This window comes from Oncorhynchus keta, chromosome 34, assembly GCF_023373465.1.
Source record: "Oncorhynchus keta strain PuntledgeMale-10-30-2019 chromosome 34, Oket_V2, whole genome shotgun sequence".
NCBI classification, from domain to species: Eukaryota; Metazoa; Chordata; class Actinopteri; order Salmoniformes; family Salmonidae; genus Oncorhynchus; species Oncorhynchus keta.
Genome location: NC_068454.1, coordinates 62774244 through 62792791, shown reverse-complemented (window position 1 = coordinate 62792791; position 18548 = coordinate 62774244). Strand labels below are relative to the sequence as shown.

The 18548-nt window shown below is 40.3% G+C and overlaps 2 protein-coding genes and 1 long non-coding RNA gene across 7 annotated transcripts in view; 2 read left to right on the top strand and 1 right to left on the bottom strand.

The window, feature by feature from the left end:
• Nucleotides 1-4993: 4993 nt before the first annotated feature.
• Nucleotides 4994-11040, top strand: LOC118367500 (tumor necrosis factor alpha-induced protein 8-like protein 2). The gene is made up of 3 exons (XM_035751026.2): nt 4994-5396; nt 9598-9921; nt 10078-11040. Exons 2-3 carry the CDS (start codon nt 9604-9606, stop codon nt 10318-10320), a joined length of 561 nt encoding a protein of 186 aa, XP_035606919.1. The 5' UTR covers nt 4994-5396; nt 9598-9603; the 3' UTR covers nt 10321-11040.
• On the bottom strand, nt 11031-15510 carry LOC118367498 (lysM and putative peptidoglycan-binding domain-containing protein 1-like). Its single transcript, XM_035751025.2, has 3 exons — nt 15074-15510; nt 14557-14879; nt 11031-13466 (listed from the first exon to the last, which is right to left on the bottom strand). The coding sequence occupies exons 1-3, from the start codon at nt 15254-15256 to the stop codon at nt 13310-13312; spliced, it is 663 nt and encodes a 220-aa protein (XP_035606918.1). The 5' UTR covers nt 15257-15510; the 3' UTR covers nt 11031-13309.
• Nucleotides 15031-18548, top strand: part of LOC118367499 (uncharacterized) — a 10423-nt gene continuing 6905 nt past the window's right edge. For 2 of the 5 annotated variants that reach the window (XR_004822123.2, XR_004822121.2), the window contains exons 1-2: nt 15031-15160; nt 15901-15971. This is a non-coding gene — a long non-coding RNA (uncharacterized LOC118367499). Of the gene's footprint in view, nt 15161-15829; nt 15972-18548 lie in introns of those variants that run through there. The other 3 variants (XR_004822120.2, XR_008090407.1, XR_004822122.2) reach the window with 2 other exon arrangements.

Sequence of the window (18548 nt, the reverse complement as noted above, 5' to 3'; positions counted from 1 at the left end):
TCACAATGTCAGAGGGACAGCTGAAGGCAAAGAAAAAAGGGAAGCTATGGCTCTATAGAACTGGGGATAGTAACTTTTTTTCTATAACATGCTCATCGGTGCACGTAATGGGGAAAAGGCTAGTCACAGTCAGCTGCAGACATATAAGATTATATCAAGGATCTTCTCTGAACCGACACACTGTTATCTAGATGTTACCTGGCCCCGTATCAGATAACACAGCTAGCGGAGATTATGTGTGCTCAGAAAACTGCTAAGCACCAGTCAGAAAATACAAAGACTTTAGGCCTACACTGAGCTCAATTAATGTCCAAATGGAAATCCCATCATGACATTTGTTTAATATACTTAGTGAAGAAATTCATATAAGGTGGGAAGCCCAATGTCCTTTATCTTTTAACTAAGGAGGTAACATATTATACATAAGCTGTGCTCAAAGAAAAGGTACATTGCCTTCAGAAAGTATTCATACACATTGACTTATTCCATATTTGTTGTGACAGCCTGAATTCAAAATTGATAAAACATATATATATATATCTCACTCATCTACACACACTATCTCATAATGAAAGTGAAAACATGTTTTGAGAAATTTTTGCAAATTGATTGAAAATGAAATGTTTACACCTGAGTCAATAATTTATAGAAGCACCTTTGGCGGTGATTACAGCTTTGAGTCATCTTGGGTATGTCTGTATCAGCTTTGAGTCGTCTTGGGTATGTCTGTATCAGCTTTGAGTCGTCTTGGGTATGTCTGTATCCGCTTTGAGTCGTCTTGGGTATGTCTGTATCCGCTTTGAGTCGTCTTGGGTATGTCTGTATCCGCTTTGAGTCGTCTTGGGTATGTCTGTATCCGCTTTGAGTCGTCTTGGGTATGTCTGTATCCGCTTTGAGTCGTCTTGGGTATGTCTGTATCCGCTTTGAGTCGTCTTGGGTATGTCTGTATCCGCTTTGAGTCTCGATTTGGGGAGCAGCGGTGAACAGCAATCTTAGTCTTTCCACAAGTCTGGACTTTGGCTGGGCCACTCAAGGACATTCACATTGTTCTGAAGCCATTCCAGCATGGCTTTGACTGTATGCTTGGGGTCATCTAAGGTCGTTTGCACTCTGAAGCAGGTTCTCATCAAGGATTTGCCTGTATTTGGCTCCATTTATTGTTTCCTCTATCCTTACCAGTCTCCCTGATCCTGCTGCTGAAAAGCATCACCATAGCATGATGCTGCCACCACCATTTTTCACGGTAGGGATGCTGTTCGACAGGTGATGAGCTGTGACTGGTTTCTCCAGATATAGCCCTTTGCATTCAGGCCAAAGAGTTTAATTTGTGTCTCATCAGACCAAATAATATTTTGCCTTATGCTCTCATTCTTTCATGTGCCTTTTTGAAAACTCCAGGCATGTTGTCATGTGCCTTTTTCTCAGGAGTGGCTTCCGTCTGGCCACTCTCCCATAAAGCACAGATTGGTGAAGTGCTATAGAGACTGTAGTTCTGTCAGAGTAGTTATTGGGTTCTTGGTCACCTCCCTTCCAATGATGGAGACCATTGTGCTCTTGGAAACGTTCAACACTCTAGAAACTGTTTTATACCCTTCTCCAGACATATGCCGCATCACAAGTCTCTCTCTTTCTATTCTGGTTAGAGCCCATTTCTGTTCTGTGAAGGTAGTACGAGATCTTCAGTTTCTTGGCAATTTCTCACATGGAATAGCCTTCATTTTTCAGAACAAGAATAGACTGACGAGTTTCAGAATATGGTTCTTTGTTTCTGGCCATTTTGAGCCTGTAATCGAACCCACAAATGCTGATGCTCCAGATACTCAACTAGCCTAAAGAAGACCAGTTTTATTGCTTCTTTAATCAGAACACCAGTTTTCAGCTGTGCTAACATAATTGCAAAAGGGTTTTCTAAAGATCAATTAGCCTTTTAAAATGATAAACTTGGATTAGCTAACACAACTTGCCATTGGAACACAGAGTGATGGTTGTTGATAATGGTCCTCTGTACGCCTATGTAGATATTCCATTAAAAATCTGCCATTTCCAGCTACAATAGTCATTTACAACATTAACAATGTCTACACTGTAGACTTTCTGATCAAGTTTGTTATTTAAATGGACAAAAAAATTGCTTTTCTCTCAAAAACAAGGAAATGTCTAAGTGACCCCAAACCTTTGAATGGTAGTGTATGTAAATGAGATATTTCTGTATTTAATTTTCAGTAAATGTGCTAAAATGTAAAAAAAATAAAAATCACTTTGTCAAATTTCTAAAAACATGTTTTCACTTTGTCATTATGCGGTGTAGATGGGTAAAAAAAGAAGAAGATTGAATCCATTTTAAATTCAGGCTGTAACAAAATGTGGAACAAGTCAAGGGGTATGAATACTTAGCAGTTAGTGAGTGCAACAGGCCTACCTAACACACACGCATCTGAACTCTCCTTATAGACATTTCTGAGAGAGATGTCATTACATGATTAAGAGGAAGCCGTCAGGAAACCGCTTAAGCACTATTTCCTGTCTGTTGCCATGGTGACAGGCCCACTTTTACAGTTGACTATCTCTAGTCAGTTAATTTCTTGCTGGAGGAAAGAGAAAAACACAAAGGTGCAGGTGTCTTTGAATCCCCACTGCACACTGTGGGCTTTTATCTGTTCAGACTCTCCCTTCAGTTCAACTGGGCCTTGGTCTGACCGCTCACCCTGACACCTGAAAACAATAATTGGCTCAAGGGCCTTGGCCCCATTGGATGGAGCTTTTTTTTTCTGGGTTGAGCCTTAGCAGGCTGGTCCAGCTGGATGTCGTTCACATAAACCTACAGATAAACAGAGCTTTTGAATCAGGAAATGGCCAAGCCTGTTATGAATCAGAGCATTCATGAATTGTGGTCAGTGGAAACACAAAACACATTTCCCTTAGTAGGAATTGTTGATATTTATCAAATGCACCCCCTTTATAACTCAGGATCTGAGACTAGGATATCTGGAATACACAGTTGTTTGCGGCCAGGGGGTTAAATAAAACCTTTGGGGGGGGCTTCACCTGGCTCATCACACAATAGAGACTCCTTGTGGCGGGCCAGTCGTCAGTTGAACTGTGTTTTCTCTGACACACGGTTGTTAAGGAGAAGTATAGCTTTAAGTCTGTGAATAACAGTTGTATCTTTTATCAAGATTTATTATGAGTATTTCTGTAAATTGATGTGGCTCTCTGCAAAATCACCGGATGTTTTGGAAGCAAAACATTACTGAACGTGACGCGCCAAAAATGGCTGGAAAAATGGCTGTGTGTGTTTTTGAGACTTGGCTCTGACCTAACATAATCATATGTTGTGCTTTCGCTGTAAAGCCTTTTTGAAATCGGACACGATGTGTAGATTAACAAGAAGTTTATCTTTCATTTGGTGTATTGCACTTGTTAAGAAGTGCAGTTTGGCGGTTCATGTTTCAGATGACGTATGACTCTACCTTCGCCTCCCAAGCCCGTTCGGGAGTTGCAGTGATGAGACGATCGATATTTGGAGAGAAAAAGGGGGTCAAATAAAATGTTTGGGAAAAACCTGCCTCACTCTTATAGGAACCTAACCCTGGGATAGAATTGTACTTTTCAGAGGAACAATTGCACAAATGTTAATAACAAAACGTTGAGTGTTTCTGAGTGGCCCAATGTCAGTTCTGACTTAAATTCACTTGAAGGTCAGAGACAAGATTTGAATATTGCTGTCCATCAATGATTCCAAAACAAATTTACTGAGCTTGAGCAATTGTGACAAAAACAATGGATATAACTTACACTAAGAGTTGTGCAAGGTTGGTAGACTCTTATGATTCACAGCTGTAATGACTGCCAAAGGTGTTTCCACCAAGTATTAACTCTGGGGTGTGAAGACATACACAATCAAAACATACAGTGGGGCAAAAAAGTATTTAGTCAGCCACCAATTGTGCAAGTTCTCCCACTTAAAAAGATGAGAGAGGCCTGTAATTTTCATCATACACTTCAACTATGACAGACAAAATGAGAAAAGAAATCCAGAAAATCACATTGTAGGATTTTTAATGAATTTATTTGCAAATTATGGTGGAAAATAAGTATTCGGTCAATAACAAAAGTTTATCTCAATACTTTGTTATATACCCTTTGTTGGCAATGACAGAGGTCAAACGTTTTCTGTAAGTCTTCACAAGGTTCACACACTGTTGCTGGTATTTGCAAATTGGTGCACAATTGGTGGCTGACTAAATACTTTTTTGCCACAATGTATTTGGTATTTTTCCCTCATTTTGATTCATTTGGAAAAAATCCTATAATTTTCTTTCACTTCAAATGTAATGCCTTTTTTGAATGTATTTTAAGGCAGCAAAATGTGAAGAATGTACAAGGGATGTGTAGACTTTCACTATGCACTGTATTATTTTACCTCAGTCTACCTATGTCTATGTATTTGCTTTTTACAAATTCAACATCAATTGAAACTAAGACAACACAGTGAGAGATAAAATCTATGGCAACCAATGCAAACAAAGCTGGTAAATAGGTCTTATATAGCCATCAGTCTTTACTGACTTCCCTCCATTTCAAACCAATGTGAGTATTTTGAAACACTGTTCATTCATGCCAATGTAGTTATAATACAGTATATACAGTATACACTCCATACGGTATAATCCATACTCTACTGTGCCACCAGGGTCAAAATTATACTGACACAAGTAAAGCAGTGAAAATGTTAAAGGTTTAGGATGAACTATATGAATCTATACATTGCTGGAGAGCAGAGGTGACATGGAGTCCATTGCTGACAGAAGCTGCATTCCTGCAATGATGAACACAAAAAGGGTTAAGCCGCTCCCCTTTCAAATTACTGTGTTACTGGATTATTGCTAAATTCTTTCTGGGGTTTTCACTTGTCAGGACAAGCAGAGGCCCACTGTCAGCAGATAGAGAGAGAGAGAGAGAGAGAGAGAGAGAGAGAGAGAGAGAGAGAGAGAGAGAGGGGAACAGAGTGGATGAGAGAGAGAAACAAAAAGAAACAGGGAGACTGATAAAGTATGAAGAGGGAGGAAAGCAAGAGATAGATACTGTAGTTTGAAGAGGAACAAAAGTTTTAATTTGAATTTTATAAGGAAATACACGAGAAAGAAGGAGAGATAGAAACACTAAGGGGTGTGTCATAGCAATTTAGTTCCTCAAGGAAGTACAACTGACATTTATCTTGAGATGGTGGCGAGCAGCACAGATAGACGCGACACAGAGGGATTTTCTTTTATTTTCACCTGATAAGATGAAGGGATTCCATTAACGAGTGCTCAATGCTGACAACCTGAGCCACGTGCCGTGGGGACTGAGACGTTTGACACGAAGGAGGGAGGGGGACTCTCTCACACACACAGGTAAGAAGACTCTCAGGGCTTTCTCTATCTCATAACAACTCAACCATGTATTTTCTATGCACAGTTAGCTCTACCTTTGACAGAAATAACATACGGTCTTGCAAATATAACACTTGTGTTATTATTATAGCGAGCTTGACGTTTTTTGTTACATCTTTCAATACCAGGTTAGACCTATATGGATAAAGTGAGAAGGAAGGTGGTACTGAACAAACAAATAAGATCATGTGTGAATTCCTCTTCGATACTTTTCTAACTTACACTGGACGTGGGAGACGTGTATGTACGTACACTCAGTCATGCTGAAACAGGTACAAACGGAACCCAGTCCTGACAGACAGCTGTATATGTGAGGAGAGAAACCATCTGTGCCTGGTGGAGGTTGCACAATCAAACAAGCTGTGGACTTTATTTTCCTCTATACTAGCGTACACGGATTGAGAGTGCCAGAGAGCCAGTCAGAGCGAAAGACAAAGACATGGAAATGACACATCAATGTGTTGGACAGACAGTAAGAGGTAAAAACAAAATTGGTCACCACAAACCAACTGCTCTGTTTCGCTTCCCTAATAAGCCAGAAGAGTTGTGTATCAGTCTTGAACAACAACTCTTCAAAGACGTTGAGAAACGTTACAAGACTGACAAAACATGTGCATAAATCATATTGTATGAACACTTTTGAATGAGAAACTGCCAGCATCAAACAGCAAGCATTCAGTCCAACACTATTGTTAATGAAGCAATACCGTTGTGATGCCAGTTTTTTGGTCCATTATTGTGCCACATGCTGAACCTGCACACACACGGGACATAGCCTGATTTAGAAACCCATACCAACTAAATGCTGAGAGAAAAACTGGAAAGTTCCGCACTTTGTGAGGTCCTCTATTGAAAAGAAAGGTCTGGACCTGAGCTCATGATAATGGCACCAGGAGTGTGTTCAATGAGGTGGTAGAACTGCACATATTCTCTGTGGCTAAAAGTCATATGATTAAAAGTCATGTCCATCCTGTATGATATATTTCACATTTCACCCTTCTGAATAGACACTATAGGAACTGGGAGGCCTCAATGCCCCATAATACCACTCAAGTCTGGTGACAGGCAGCAGGTGACATAAGCCTATAGGGCTAGTGTTAGTGAAACATGTCTGCTTGACCTGGTGCTTTGTAATAGCAGCAGTAGAAGTCACGTTCTGTCCAGGGAAGTGGAAGGGACTCCCCGATTCCCCTGCTAAGCCCTGTGGGTACACACACACACGTACACACACACCCTCAGCAGTCATCTACGGAATGCTAAATATTTACCTCTCCTTCCCCAATCTTACAATCAAGCGACCACTATCTCCAAGTCAGTCAGCACAGCTCTACTTGATCCACACAACCTGCCCTCCTAACACTGGAGTCATGGAAGACCCACATTGCTTGGCTTTTACATTTCCTGAAAATGTACTAATGTCTGCTCTTCTATCCATAGCCTAATGGATAGCAACTCAAATGTACCTTATTGAGTGCTCTCTAAATGTGTACATGGTCATTGTTGCTGTACTCCACATGAACTGTGTAAACATAAAAAAAGTGTTATCAGTCTGCCCTGTGCTGTCCATTACGGGAGAGTGTTTTTTCTTGTACTCTGGGCTGTCGCATGAAGACAACCCAAATATCATATTTCTTACTGTAAACAATTGACCCTTAGCAGACTAGTCAAATAAACAGAGTGACTTTTCCTTTAAGCCCAGCCAAAGAGCCAGCTGTGGCTCCATAGTTCTGGAGGGAGGATACATGGCTGATGGGTGTGCTCGTCTCCCAATCCACACTGGGCTTTTCTGCACTGGAATGAGATTGAGAGTGAATCTGAAATAGCTATCATGCTGTTCCACTTCCATTATCATCGTTAAGGGAAATTAATCTAATGAATGTTCCCGCAGAGAGCGGAGGCTTTGTACTGGAGCGTACCATTAGAAATGTGACACTGGATATGCATGTAATAAAAACCCAGTGGGATGTCATATGGGAGATGTGTGTTTGCTGATTGTGGAACATAGGCTATTAGCGAGGTATGCCTATTAGTACGTCAGGATCATTTGATTTATTGGTGGGAAAAGTCATTTGCATTCAGTGATTACTGCATCAATTGTGAGTCAGATAGACGACTGTCTATCTGGGGCGGCAGGGTAGCCTAGTGGTTAGAGCGTTGGACTAGTAACTGGAAGGTTGCAAGTTGCAAGTTCAAACCCCCGAGCTGACAAGGTACAAAATCTGTCGTTCTGCCCCTGAACAGGCAGTTAACCCACTCATTGAAAATAAGAATTTGTTCTTAACTGACTTGCCTAGTAAAATAAAGGTAAAAATTAAATAAATAAATAAAATTAGGATCGAGTACACACACACCTGGACCCGTATTCATAAAGCCTTTCAGAATAGGAGTGCTGATGTAGGACCATTTCCTGTCTGTCAATATAATATTTTTAATTATTATCCAAAATATTAAACTCATCCTAGATCAGGACTCTGAGACTCTTTGTGAATAAAGGCCCTGAAGCAATTTAAAAACCCCCGTATGTGTGAAGGCCTTGTTGCCACATAAAGGATACCTCAATGCAAGACATTTTGCCTAAGGGAGGATTCCAAGACAGTAAATATACACCCTTGGGGAAAAAAGTGCTTTCTATAACCTAAAAGGGCTCTTCGGCTGTCCCTACAGGAGAACCCTTTGAAGAACCATTTTTGGTTCCAGGTAGAAAGAACCCTTTCCACAGAAGGTTCTACATGGAACGCCAAAGGGTTCTACCTGTAACCAAAAATATTTTTTCCTATGGGAAAGCCATTGGGTCTAGGGCCATGACTTGCTCCATTCCCCCTGTTCTGATGCAATCTAGGAGCACTTGTAGAAACCTGCCTGAGCTATGCAGTCTACCTGCCTCTCTCACATACTTGTCCACACAGGCTTTAAGTGGAGATTCAGCCCTGAAATGATCACCACAGGATGATTGTGAATGCTCTCAACATGTAACAGAAACCAATGGTAGGAATTGCGTAACCTTTTATACATAGTTCGTACCCATTTTTACAATGTTGAAAATGATTTGGCCACAATGTAAAGTTACACAAAAAATGATCTATTTCATGTATAAAGGCGTATACTAAAAAGTGGTATCTTCTGGGCATTAGACTGTGTTACTTGAAGGTTAGGCCCAATTCCATAGGTGTACCATGGAACCTACTGTGTTAATTTGATATGAATACATCAAATGAACCTGTAACACGGCTGCAGGACAAAGCTGCAATGACACTAGTCCTGTTAAATGGTGTGTGGTGCAACAGTTGTGTGTGTTTACATGATGTAGATGCACTCATGTCCTCCCATGAGGGTTAGCTCTCTGTATCTTCACTCCCCTGACAGGGACACGGTGTGGGGAGAGGCTGTAGCCTCGGTGGGTATTACCCAGTGGTGTAAAGTACTTAAGTAAAAATACTTGAAAGTACTATTTAAGTAGTTTTTTGTGGTATCTGTACTTTACTTTACTATTAATATTTTTGACAACTTGTATTCCTAATGAAAATTATGTACTTTTTACTCCATATATTTTCCCTGACAACCAAAAGTACTCATTACATTTTGAATGCTTCGCAGGACAGGAAAATTGTCTAATTCACACACTTATCAAGAGAACATCCCTGGTAATCCCTACTGCCTCTGATTTGGCGGACTCACTAAACACATGCTTTGTTTGTAAATTATGTCCGAGTGTTGGACCATGCCCCTGGCTATCTATAAATTTAAAAAACAAGAAAATTATGCCGTCTGGTTTGCTTTAGATAAGGAATTTTAAATGATTTATACTTTTATTTTTGATACTTAAGTATATCTTAGCAATTACATTTACTTTGATACTTTTGAAAACCAAATATCTTTAGACTTTTACTCAAGTAGTATTTTACTAGGTGACTTTCACTTGAGTCATTTTCTATTAAGGCATCTGTACTTTTACTCAAGTATGAAAATTGGGTACTTCTTCCACCATGGGTATTACCCATGGAACATCCCCTGAGCTTAATGTATGTCTCAGTTGGATTCTCTGTGATACGAAAACAAAAAGCACAGAAAACTGAACTGAGGGAGATCCTGTGGCACGGCTGAGCTAGGAGTTAGAAATAACATAATAAGCCATCTCTGCTCACTTCTCTCTCCCAACCCCCAGGTAAGGATGGAGTCATTCAGCTCCAAGGATATGGCCATGCAGGCCCAGAAGAAGATCCTCAGCCACATGGCCAACAAGTCTGTGGTCCATATGTTCATAGACGACACCAGCAGTGAGATTCTGGACGAGCTCTACCGTGTTTCCAAAGAGTATTCAGGCAACCGCTCAGAGGCCCAGAAGGTGGTGAAGGACCTGATCAAGATAGCAGTGAAGATTGGCGTGCTGTTCAGACACAACCGTTTCAGCCCAGAGGAGCTGAGTCTGGCCCAGGACTTCAAGAAGAAGCTACATCAAGGAGCCATGACAGCCATCAGCTTCTATGAGGTAAACATGCCAGCATCTTGCATAACTCTATAATGTTACAGTGAGTTAATTGATCATAGACCTCTATGCATTAACGGCTCATCATTCTCTATCAAAACAGATAAGACGATGACGACATTGTTATCCAATCTCTATTTCCCACTTCTTCTTGTTCAGGTGGAGTTCACCTTTGACAAGACAGTAATGTCGGAGATCCTGACAGAATGCAGAGATCTGTTGTTGAAGCTAGTCGACTCCCACCTCACGCCCAAATCCCATGGTCGCATCAACCACGTATTCAACCATTACTCCGATCCAGAGCTTCTGACCCAGCTGTACAACCCTGATGGATCCTTTAAACCCAACCTCACCAAAATCTGCACCGGCCTCAACCGTCTGCTGGAGGAGGGGACATTATGAGAGTGTGAGCAAGTCTATGATTGTGAGAGAGACACTGGGAGATCTGCTTGAAGGGGTCTGCTTAGAACTCAAGAGAGGACTGTGTGTAAGGACAGTAAGTGTCCGTGCTCTAAATGAGAACTGGCGAGATTTGTGACCCAAGTTTTACTTGATGTAGTCACTCACTGATCTGTTAATTTCCAAAAAGGGTACTGCCCAAAGTGAAAGAATATGAGAATATGCAGGATGATGTATAGTTAATGTCTCCTGATGAATTGTGTCTCCACGAATGGAGTTCCTGGAAAGTCAGGATTAGGTTAAGATTGTGTCAACCACCTGATTTTATACAGCGGAATTTCCGTCCAAGGTTTCACATACTCATTTACCATTCTAGTTTTTCTGTCGTTTTTTCTCTCTTGCTCGCCATATTATGTACTGTATAGGGAAAGATAAACCTCAATGACTGCACAATACTGACTGACAGAATGAAAACAAGGGTTAAAAGCAAGCGGTGAAATATAAGAATAGAGTACTACCATCTAGTGGTCTAGCTGGCAATGACTCAGTACTGCATGTATCGAAGAAAATATAAAAGCTTATGGAGAAAACAGTGCACATTAATTGTGGAGATACAAGAGAGTAATTTCACAAGGCCCAAAGAGAAACTGGATTGGAATATTTTAAAATAATTTGGGCCTTATAAATCATAGGATTGGAAAGAAATAAATGCCTTGTAAATTAGTCCCTTTTTTATTGACCATTTGTGAATATATTGATGTTATTAAATGTACAATATGTGCAATTTATTAATACATTGACAGCAATGTGTGTACATACAGTACCAGTATGTACATACAGTACCAGTAAACGTTTTGGACACACCTACTTATTCAAAGGTTTTTCTTTCTTTCTTTCTTTTACTATTTTTTACATTGTAGAATAATATTGAAGGCATCAAAACTATGAAATAATACATATGGAATCAAAAACAAGTGTTAAATTAAAATATATGATATATTTTAGATTCTTAAAAGTAGCCACCCTTTGCATTGATGACAGCTTTGCACAGATGACAGCTTTGCACACTCTTGGCATTCTCTCAACCAGCTTCCTGAGGAATGATTTTCCAACAGTCTTGAAGGAGTTCCCACATATGCTGAGCACTTGTTTGCTGCTTTTCCTTCACTCTGCGGTCCAACTCATCACAATTGGGTTGAGGTTGGGTGATTGTGGAGGCCAGGTCATCTGATGTAGCACTCCATCACTCTCCTTCTTGGTCCAAATAGTCCTTACACAGCCTGGAGATGTGTTGGGTCATTGTCCTGTTGTAAAACAAATGATAGTCCCACTAAGCGGAAACCAGAAGGGATGATGTATCGCTGCAGAATGCTGTGGTAGCCATGCTGGTTACGTGTGCCTTGAATTCTAAATAAATCACGACAGTGTCACCAGCAAAGCACCCCCACACCATCACAGCTCCTCCTTTATGCTTCACGGTGGGAACCACACATGCGGAGGTCATCCACTCACCTACTCTGCATCTCACAAAGACATGGCATTAGGAAGCAAAAATCTGAAATTTGGACTCATCAGACCAAAGGACAGATTTCCACCGGTCAATGTCCATTGACTGGCTCAAACACATTAAGGAAAGAAATTCCATAAATACATTTTTAACAAGGCACACCTGTTAATTAAAATGCTTTCCAGGTGACTACCTCATGAAGCTGGTTGAGAGAATGGCAAGAGTGTACAATGCTGTCATCAAGGCAACGGGTGGCTACTTTAAAGAATCTCAAATATAGAATATATTTAGATTTGTTTAACTCTTTTTTGGTTACATGATTCCATGTGTGTTATTATGTCTTCAGTTTATGTCTTCACTATTATTCCACAATGTAAAAAATATAACAAATAATGAAAAACCCTGGAATGAGTAGATGCGTCCAATCTTTTGACTGGTACTGTAGGTGGTTAGCTAAATGGAAATACCTGGGTAAAAAAAGGGACAAACTAGTGAATTAACAGTAACATCACATATAAAAACCAGTAACCAGGCCAGATGCTTCTGAAATAACTAAGGCAAAATCAAATATATATTGTACTTCGAAACTACACCTCTGGATTTATTTAAACAGCAGAAAGGTTTAGTGTGAAACAAAAAACCATACCAGAAGAATATCGTTTTGTCTTTCGTTGAAATAGCAAGGAGAAACAACAAGTTCCTCACTTTGATTGAGTATAGCCAATTCAGTACTGTAACAATACAGTTGGTTGGCAAAATTAAATTAAATACCAAGGCAACCATACCACAACCTAGTGCCAGGATTAGAAAATGAAAGTGCAGTGCTCAGTATTCTTCTAAAAATAAATATGTACATCATTGCATAATTGTAGCAAACACCCAATAAAGACTAGGCTATACCAACTCACATTGGTTTCAATAATAAATACATTTTTTAGAGTCAACTTCTATTGTTCTCCAAGACTTTTTTTCACATTTCTGACATTGCATAAGACACTACAAGGTAGCAAAACTCAAATGATCTAGCGCCTGTGGCCAAGCATAACTTGGATAGTTACATGATCACACTAACATACAAACACAAGTCAAAGTACCACATTCTGACTCTCGTTTTGTGTAGTAAACAGACAACCAGACAGTGCTGTTCTGGACATGGCAAATATATAAATACGTATTCAATGTACTACAACTTTAAATAACTTGGTAGTAGTTAATTACTTGCCTAATAAGAAGTATTCTTATGTCAAAATGAAACTCACGCTATCAGCAAAACAATTATATCAACAGTGCTAACAACCAAATTTCAACTACCAAGTCCATATAGCAGCAAGTTACTCATCAGTGAAAATAAGAACTCTCCTAAATCTGTAATGCCAGATTAGCATGGACGTCTAACCCTTTGATTTTTGTATTAGTACCACGTGTCCCATGATCTGCCTGACAGAGGCAATGAAATCACAACTCAAAGATCTCATCCTCTCTTTCTCACAGTTTATTGGTGCATTTGGTGATGATGAGGGGCACTGCACCAAGTATGGCTTGCTGATGCATTCTGGGAGAGGTGACGACCGTGGCACTGTTTGACCTTGTAAATCGACGGTCTGTTGTCTTGCTGGTACAATCTGCTTCCAAAGATGTCAAACTGTGATGGAAAACCCCAACAGGTGAAATAAACAGAACCTTGACTAAATCAAACATTGTATGAAGAGCTAAGCACATAACACAGTGTTGTCCAAACTATAGGGTCACGAGAAAAATGTAAATACATTTGTTTTAAATTGCGGTTGCCACTTGATGCAATTAACAGAACGGTTTCTGTTTTCTTCCTACAAATATGTCTCCATCTTTTGAACCGTTTAAGATTCAAAATGTTATGATCCCATCACTCAAAGACAAGACTTTGTTTCCTTCTAGAATGACCACAATGCTGCATTGGAATAATTAACAGAGTGGACAAGACCAGGAACTAAATCAGACTTTTTTTTAGACAGAAGATCATACAAAAATATTGCCTGATCATCTTCTGAACTTCCCAATACCTTTCTGTTGCATTTCTGTCACTTCAAACCATACTTTCTTCAGATTGAAATACTGTCAAAAGTACTGTCTTAGTCACAATTTTAAAAAAGAAACATTGGCTGTTGATTACATACCCCTTTTTTACATGGTGGGGTGGCACATTTGTTTTTATTTCAAAATGGGGTCATGGGCCAAAAAAAATAGGGAACCCTTGACATAATTACATGCTACTGATGTCATGACATCATCACATTGACACCCTACTCGTTTAGATGGATATTATCATTTCAACAAAGTTAAAGCTGCAATATGTAATTTTTGGGCGACCGACAACTTACACATAGAAATTTGTGTTATAGATCTGTCCTTTTCATTGAATGCAAGTCTAAAAACCAGTATCTGTTCTATGTGAGCTATTTCTATGCTTCCTTTTCTTAAGATCGTTTTTGCATATTTTTTCTTTCGGTTTTGTACACCATCTTCCAACAGTTGAAAACAATATTTTTGGTTATGGAAAAGGCATTTCACAGCAGTTTAGATGGTACATTGATTCTCCACACTATACTTGCTTGTTTTGTCACAATCTGAAATTAGATTTTTTGGAACTAGAAAATGGTGGAGCGATTTTGCATAGTGCATCATAAACTAGACTGACCACTAGTTTGTGACAGGACAGAAAAATACAAATGATGAAGTTATCTGGGTGAATTTACCTTTTCTCTCCCTCTTGGCATCTTTTCACTGCTGCTTGCTTGGTCTGGCTGATCATACGATCCATCCTTTTCAAGAAATTCATTGGAGAAAGTTCTGATGTACCTTCTTCTTGTGTCTTTTCAGAATTGTTCACTGGCTTCCCATTTTGAGTAGAGACTTTGATACTTGTACTGTCCTGTACCTTGCCTGAGTCCTCCTCAGTCTCATCTACCCCAATATTAGCATCACGGTTGTAGTCTGACAACACAGGGATAGAAAGATACTTCTTTAGGAATATTGAGTCATTCGTGTACAGTCTATTTGCTCTTTTGATTTGTTCCATCTGTTAAAAAGATACAATTGCAGATGTGGGTTTATGAAGGTAAACACATTTATCACCATAGCATAAGTCCACAAATTGCCCATTTAAATTGTCATGCAGTTAAAACTCCTCCTTGACAGGATGTGTGCTGGGGCAACATTTCAAATACTCAAAACATTTTGGAAGAATGGCAATGCCAATGTCTAGCTACTCACAGATACTCCATATTTCAACGCGAGTCCTTGCAACGTCTCTCCTGGCTGAACTTGGTGTTCAATTCGTCTTTGTCGTACCGGAGAAAGGTTGGATTGTACAAGACTGCCATATGACCTCGTGCGGTTAACGGGGAGTAGACCGGCTCCACCCGTTGAAAGAGGAGCCCGTTCCCCGTGGAACATGGTTGAGCTTATCTAGCCTAGCCCCCCTCTTGACTTGCTAAATTAGCAATAACGTTAGCTAGCGTAAACCAGTTTACGTTACTGGCTATAGTAGTTACTATAATTTGCCAGCTAGCTAAATTGCCTATACAGTTAGAAAACCTGTATCGTCGTTATTGTAGGGAGGTGGTAGCTAGCTAATAATATGAGTTTAAGTGCATGTAGCTAGTTTACCTTATCTCGTCGACTAGCTAGTTAGTTAGCTTCTAAACAAATTCTTGCCATAGGAAAAATGTATTCAGTCAGCTGTCTGTTTCCATGGCTGCCGTGGTATGACCAAGTTCCACAATTCCTCACTGAAAGCAGGAAGTAGCTAGATTACAAACGGTTTTGAAGATGTTTGGAATAGCTAGCTAGCGATTCGCAAATAAGGACCTTACTAACACATATTTAGCTAAACCTATTAATCTAAATTTCGTTTAAAAGAGAGGGCAATGATCAGAGTCAATCGAATATCCTCAAGGCGAGCCATCTTATTAGTTGTTACTTACACAGAAATCAATTTGTACTTTAGCTTGCTAGCTACATGCGAAACGGGCACGTTTGTCATTTTAACTAGCTAGTTAGTTAACATAGCTAGCTAAAGTTAATTTATTATTTCCCAGAAACGGCGTGTTGCAGAACTCCTGTCCAATTTCATTCCAGAGGATGAGGTAGCCTTGATGAAAAATGGAAGGTGAAGTACCTGTTGTGCCGAAAATCTTCCCCCTGACAGACCCCCTGCCAGAACTCTCCCCACCCTGCCAGAACTCTCCCCCTCCCAAAATTCCATAATTTTGTGACTAGAGTCAATTATTTTCTGTGGCATACATTACTGGTCAACATGAGCTACCAAAATGGCAGGCAAGAAAATAGCCCCCCTCTTTTTTAATTTCCTTAATTTTGTGGCTGGAGTCAAATACTTTCGGTGGCACACATCTGAGTCAAATACTTTCTATAGAACAAACTTCAGGTCAGGATAGGCAACTGAAATGAATAATTAATGTATGTGTGTTATTAAAACGGGGAGTAGACCGGCTCCACCCGTTGAAAGAGGAACCCGTTCCCTCCTGGAACATGGTTGAGTTTACAACTAGTAAATTAGAGCGTTGGACTAGTAACCGGAAGGTTGCAAGTTCAAACCCCCCGAGCTGACAAGGTACAAATCTGTCATTCTACCCCTGAACAGGCAGTTAACGCACTGTTCCTAGGCCGTCATTGAAAATAAGAATTTGTTCTTAACTGATTTGCCTAGTTAAATAAAGGTAAAAAAAAAATAGAGGGAGGAAAATGTAGGCAAGCAATAAACATTAAAATAAGACATGGGAGAGATTACACATTTTGGCAAAGATATTTATTTATAGACTAATACGCTTGAAACAAATAGCCAAACCGAAAACTGCAGACATTACTAGTTTTACTTTTATTTATTTTTTATTTCACCTTTATTTAACCAGTTAGGCCAGTTGAGAACAAGTTCTCATTTACAACTGTGACCTGGCCAAGATAAAGCAAAGCAGTGCGACAAAAACAACAACACAAAGTTACACATAAACAAACGTACAGTCAATAACACAATATAAACATCTATGTACAGTGTGTGCAAATGTAGAAGATTAGGGAGGTAAGGATACATAGGCCATAGAGGTGAAATAATTATCATTTAGCATTAACACTGGAGTGATTGATGTGCAGATGATGATGTGCAAGTAGAGATACTGGGGTGCGAAAGAACAAAAAGATAAATAACGATATGGGGATGAGGTAGTTGGGTGTGCTATTTACAGATTGGCTGTGTACAGGTACAATGATCGGTAAACTGCTCTGACAGCTGATGCTTAAAGTTAGAGAGGGAGATGTAAAGTCTACAGCTTCAGTGATTTTTGCAATTTGATACATTGGCAGCAGAGAACTGGAAGGAAAGGCGGCCAAAGGACCTGTCGGCTTTGGGGATGACCAGGGAAATATACCTGCTGGAGCGTGTGCTATGGGTGGGTGTTGGTATGGTGACCAGTGAGCTGAGATAAGGCGTGGCTTTACCTAGCAAAGACTTATAGATGACCTGGAGCATGTGGGTTTGGCGATGAATATGTAGCGAGGGCCAGCCAACGAGAGCATACAGGTTGCAGTGGTGGGTAGTATATGGGGGCTTTGGTGACAAAATGGATGGCACTGTGATAGACTACACCCAGTTTGCTGAGTAGAGTGTAGGAGGCCATTTTCTAAATTACATCGCCAAAGTTAAGGATCGGTAGGATAGTCAGTTTTACCAGGGTATGTTTGGCAGCATGAGTGAGGGAGTCTATAGGAAGCCGATTCTAGATTTAATTTTGGATTGGAGATGCTTAATGTGAGTCTGGAAGGAGAGTTTCCAGTCTAACCAGACACCAAGGTATTTGTAGTTGTCCACATATTCTAGGTCAGAACTGTCCAGAGAAGTGATGTTAGTTAGGTGGGCGGGTGCGGGCAGCAATCAGTTGAAGAGCATGCATTTAGTTTTACTTGCATTTATAAGCAGTTGGAGGCCACGGAAGGAGTGTTGTATGGCATTGAAGCTCGTTTGGAGGTTTGTTAACACAGTTTCCAAAGAAGGGCCAGATGTATACAGAATGGTGTCATCTGCGTAGAGGTGGAATCAGAGAATCACCAGCCGCAAGAGCGACATCATTGATATATACAGAGAAAAGAGTCAGCCCGAGAATTGAACCCTGTGTCACCCCCATAGAGACTAACAGAGGTCCGGACAACAGGCCCTCCGATTTGACACACTGAACTCTATCTGAGAAGTAGTTGGTGAACCGGGTGAGGCAGTCATTTGAGAAGCCAAGGCTATTGAGTCTGCCGATAAGAATGCGGTGATTGACGGAGTCGAAAGTCTTGGCCAGGTCGATGAATGCGGCTGCACAGTACTGTCTTTTATCGATGGCGGTTTTGATATTGTTTAGGACCTTGAGCGTGGCTGAGGTGCACCCATGACCAGCTCGGAAACCAGATTGCATAGTGAAGAAGGTATGGTGATTTTCGAAATGGTCGGTGATCTGTTTTGTTAACCTGGCTTTCGAAGATTTTAGAAAGGCGGGGCAGGATGGATATAGGTCAATAACAGTTTGGATCTAGAGTGTCTCCCCCTTTGAAGAGGGGGATGACTGTGGCAGCTTTCCAATCTTTGGGGATCTCAGACAATACGAAAGAGAGGTTGAATAGGCTAGTAGTAGGGGTTGCAACAATTTCAGCGAATAATTTTAGAAAGAGAGGGTCCAGATTATCTAGCCCA

What these genes read in the sequence shown, in the direction of transcription:
- LOC118367500 (XM_035751026.2), top strand. Translation starts at nt 9,604, where the DNA reads ATGGAGTCATTCAGCTCCAAGGATATGGCCATGCAGGCCCAGAAGAAG. An exon ending in CAGCCATCAGCTTCTATGAG is followed by an intron (nt 9,922 to 10,077) that starts GTAAACATGCCA and finishes CTTCTTGTTCAG; the next exon opens with GTGGAGTTCACCTTTGACAA.
- LOC118367498 (XM_035751025.2), bottom strand. Translation starts at nt 15,256, where the DNA reads ATGTTCCACGGGGAACGGGCTCCTCTTTCAACGGGTGGAGCCGGTCTA. An exon ending in CGTTGAAATATGGAGTATCT is followed by an intron (nt 14,880 to 15,073) that starts GTGAGTAGCTAG and finishes TCTTTTTAACAG; the next exon opens with ATGGAACAAATCAAAAGAGC. An exon ending in TGCCAAGAGGGAGAGAAAAG is followed by an intron (nt 13,467 to 14,556) that starts GTAAATTCACCC and finishes TTTCCATCACAG; the next exon opens with TTTGACATCTTTGGAAGCAG.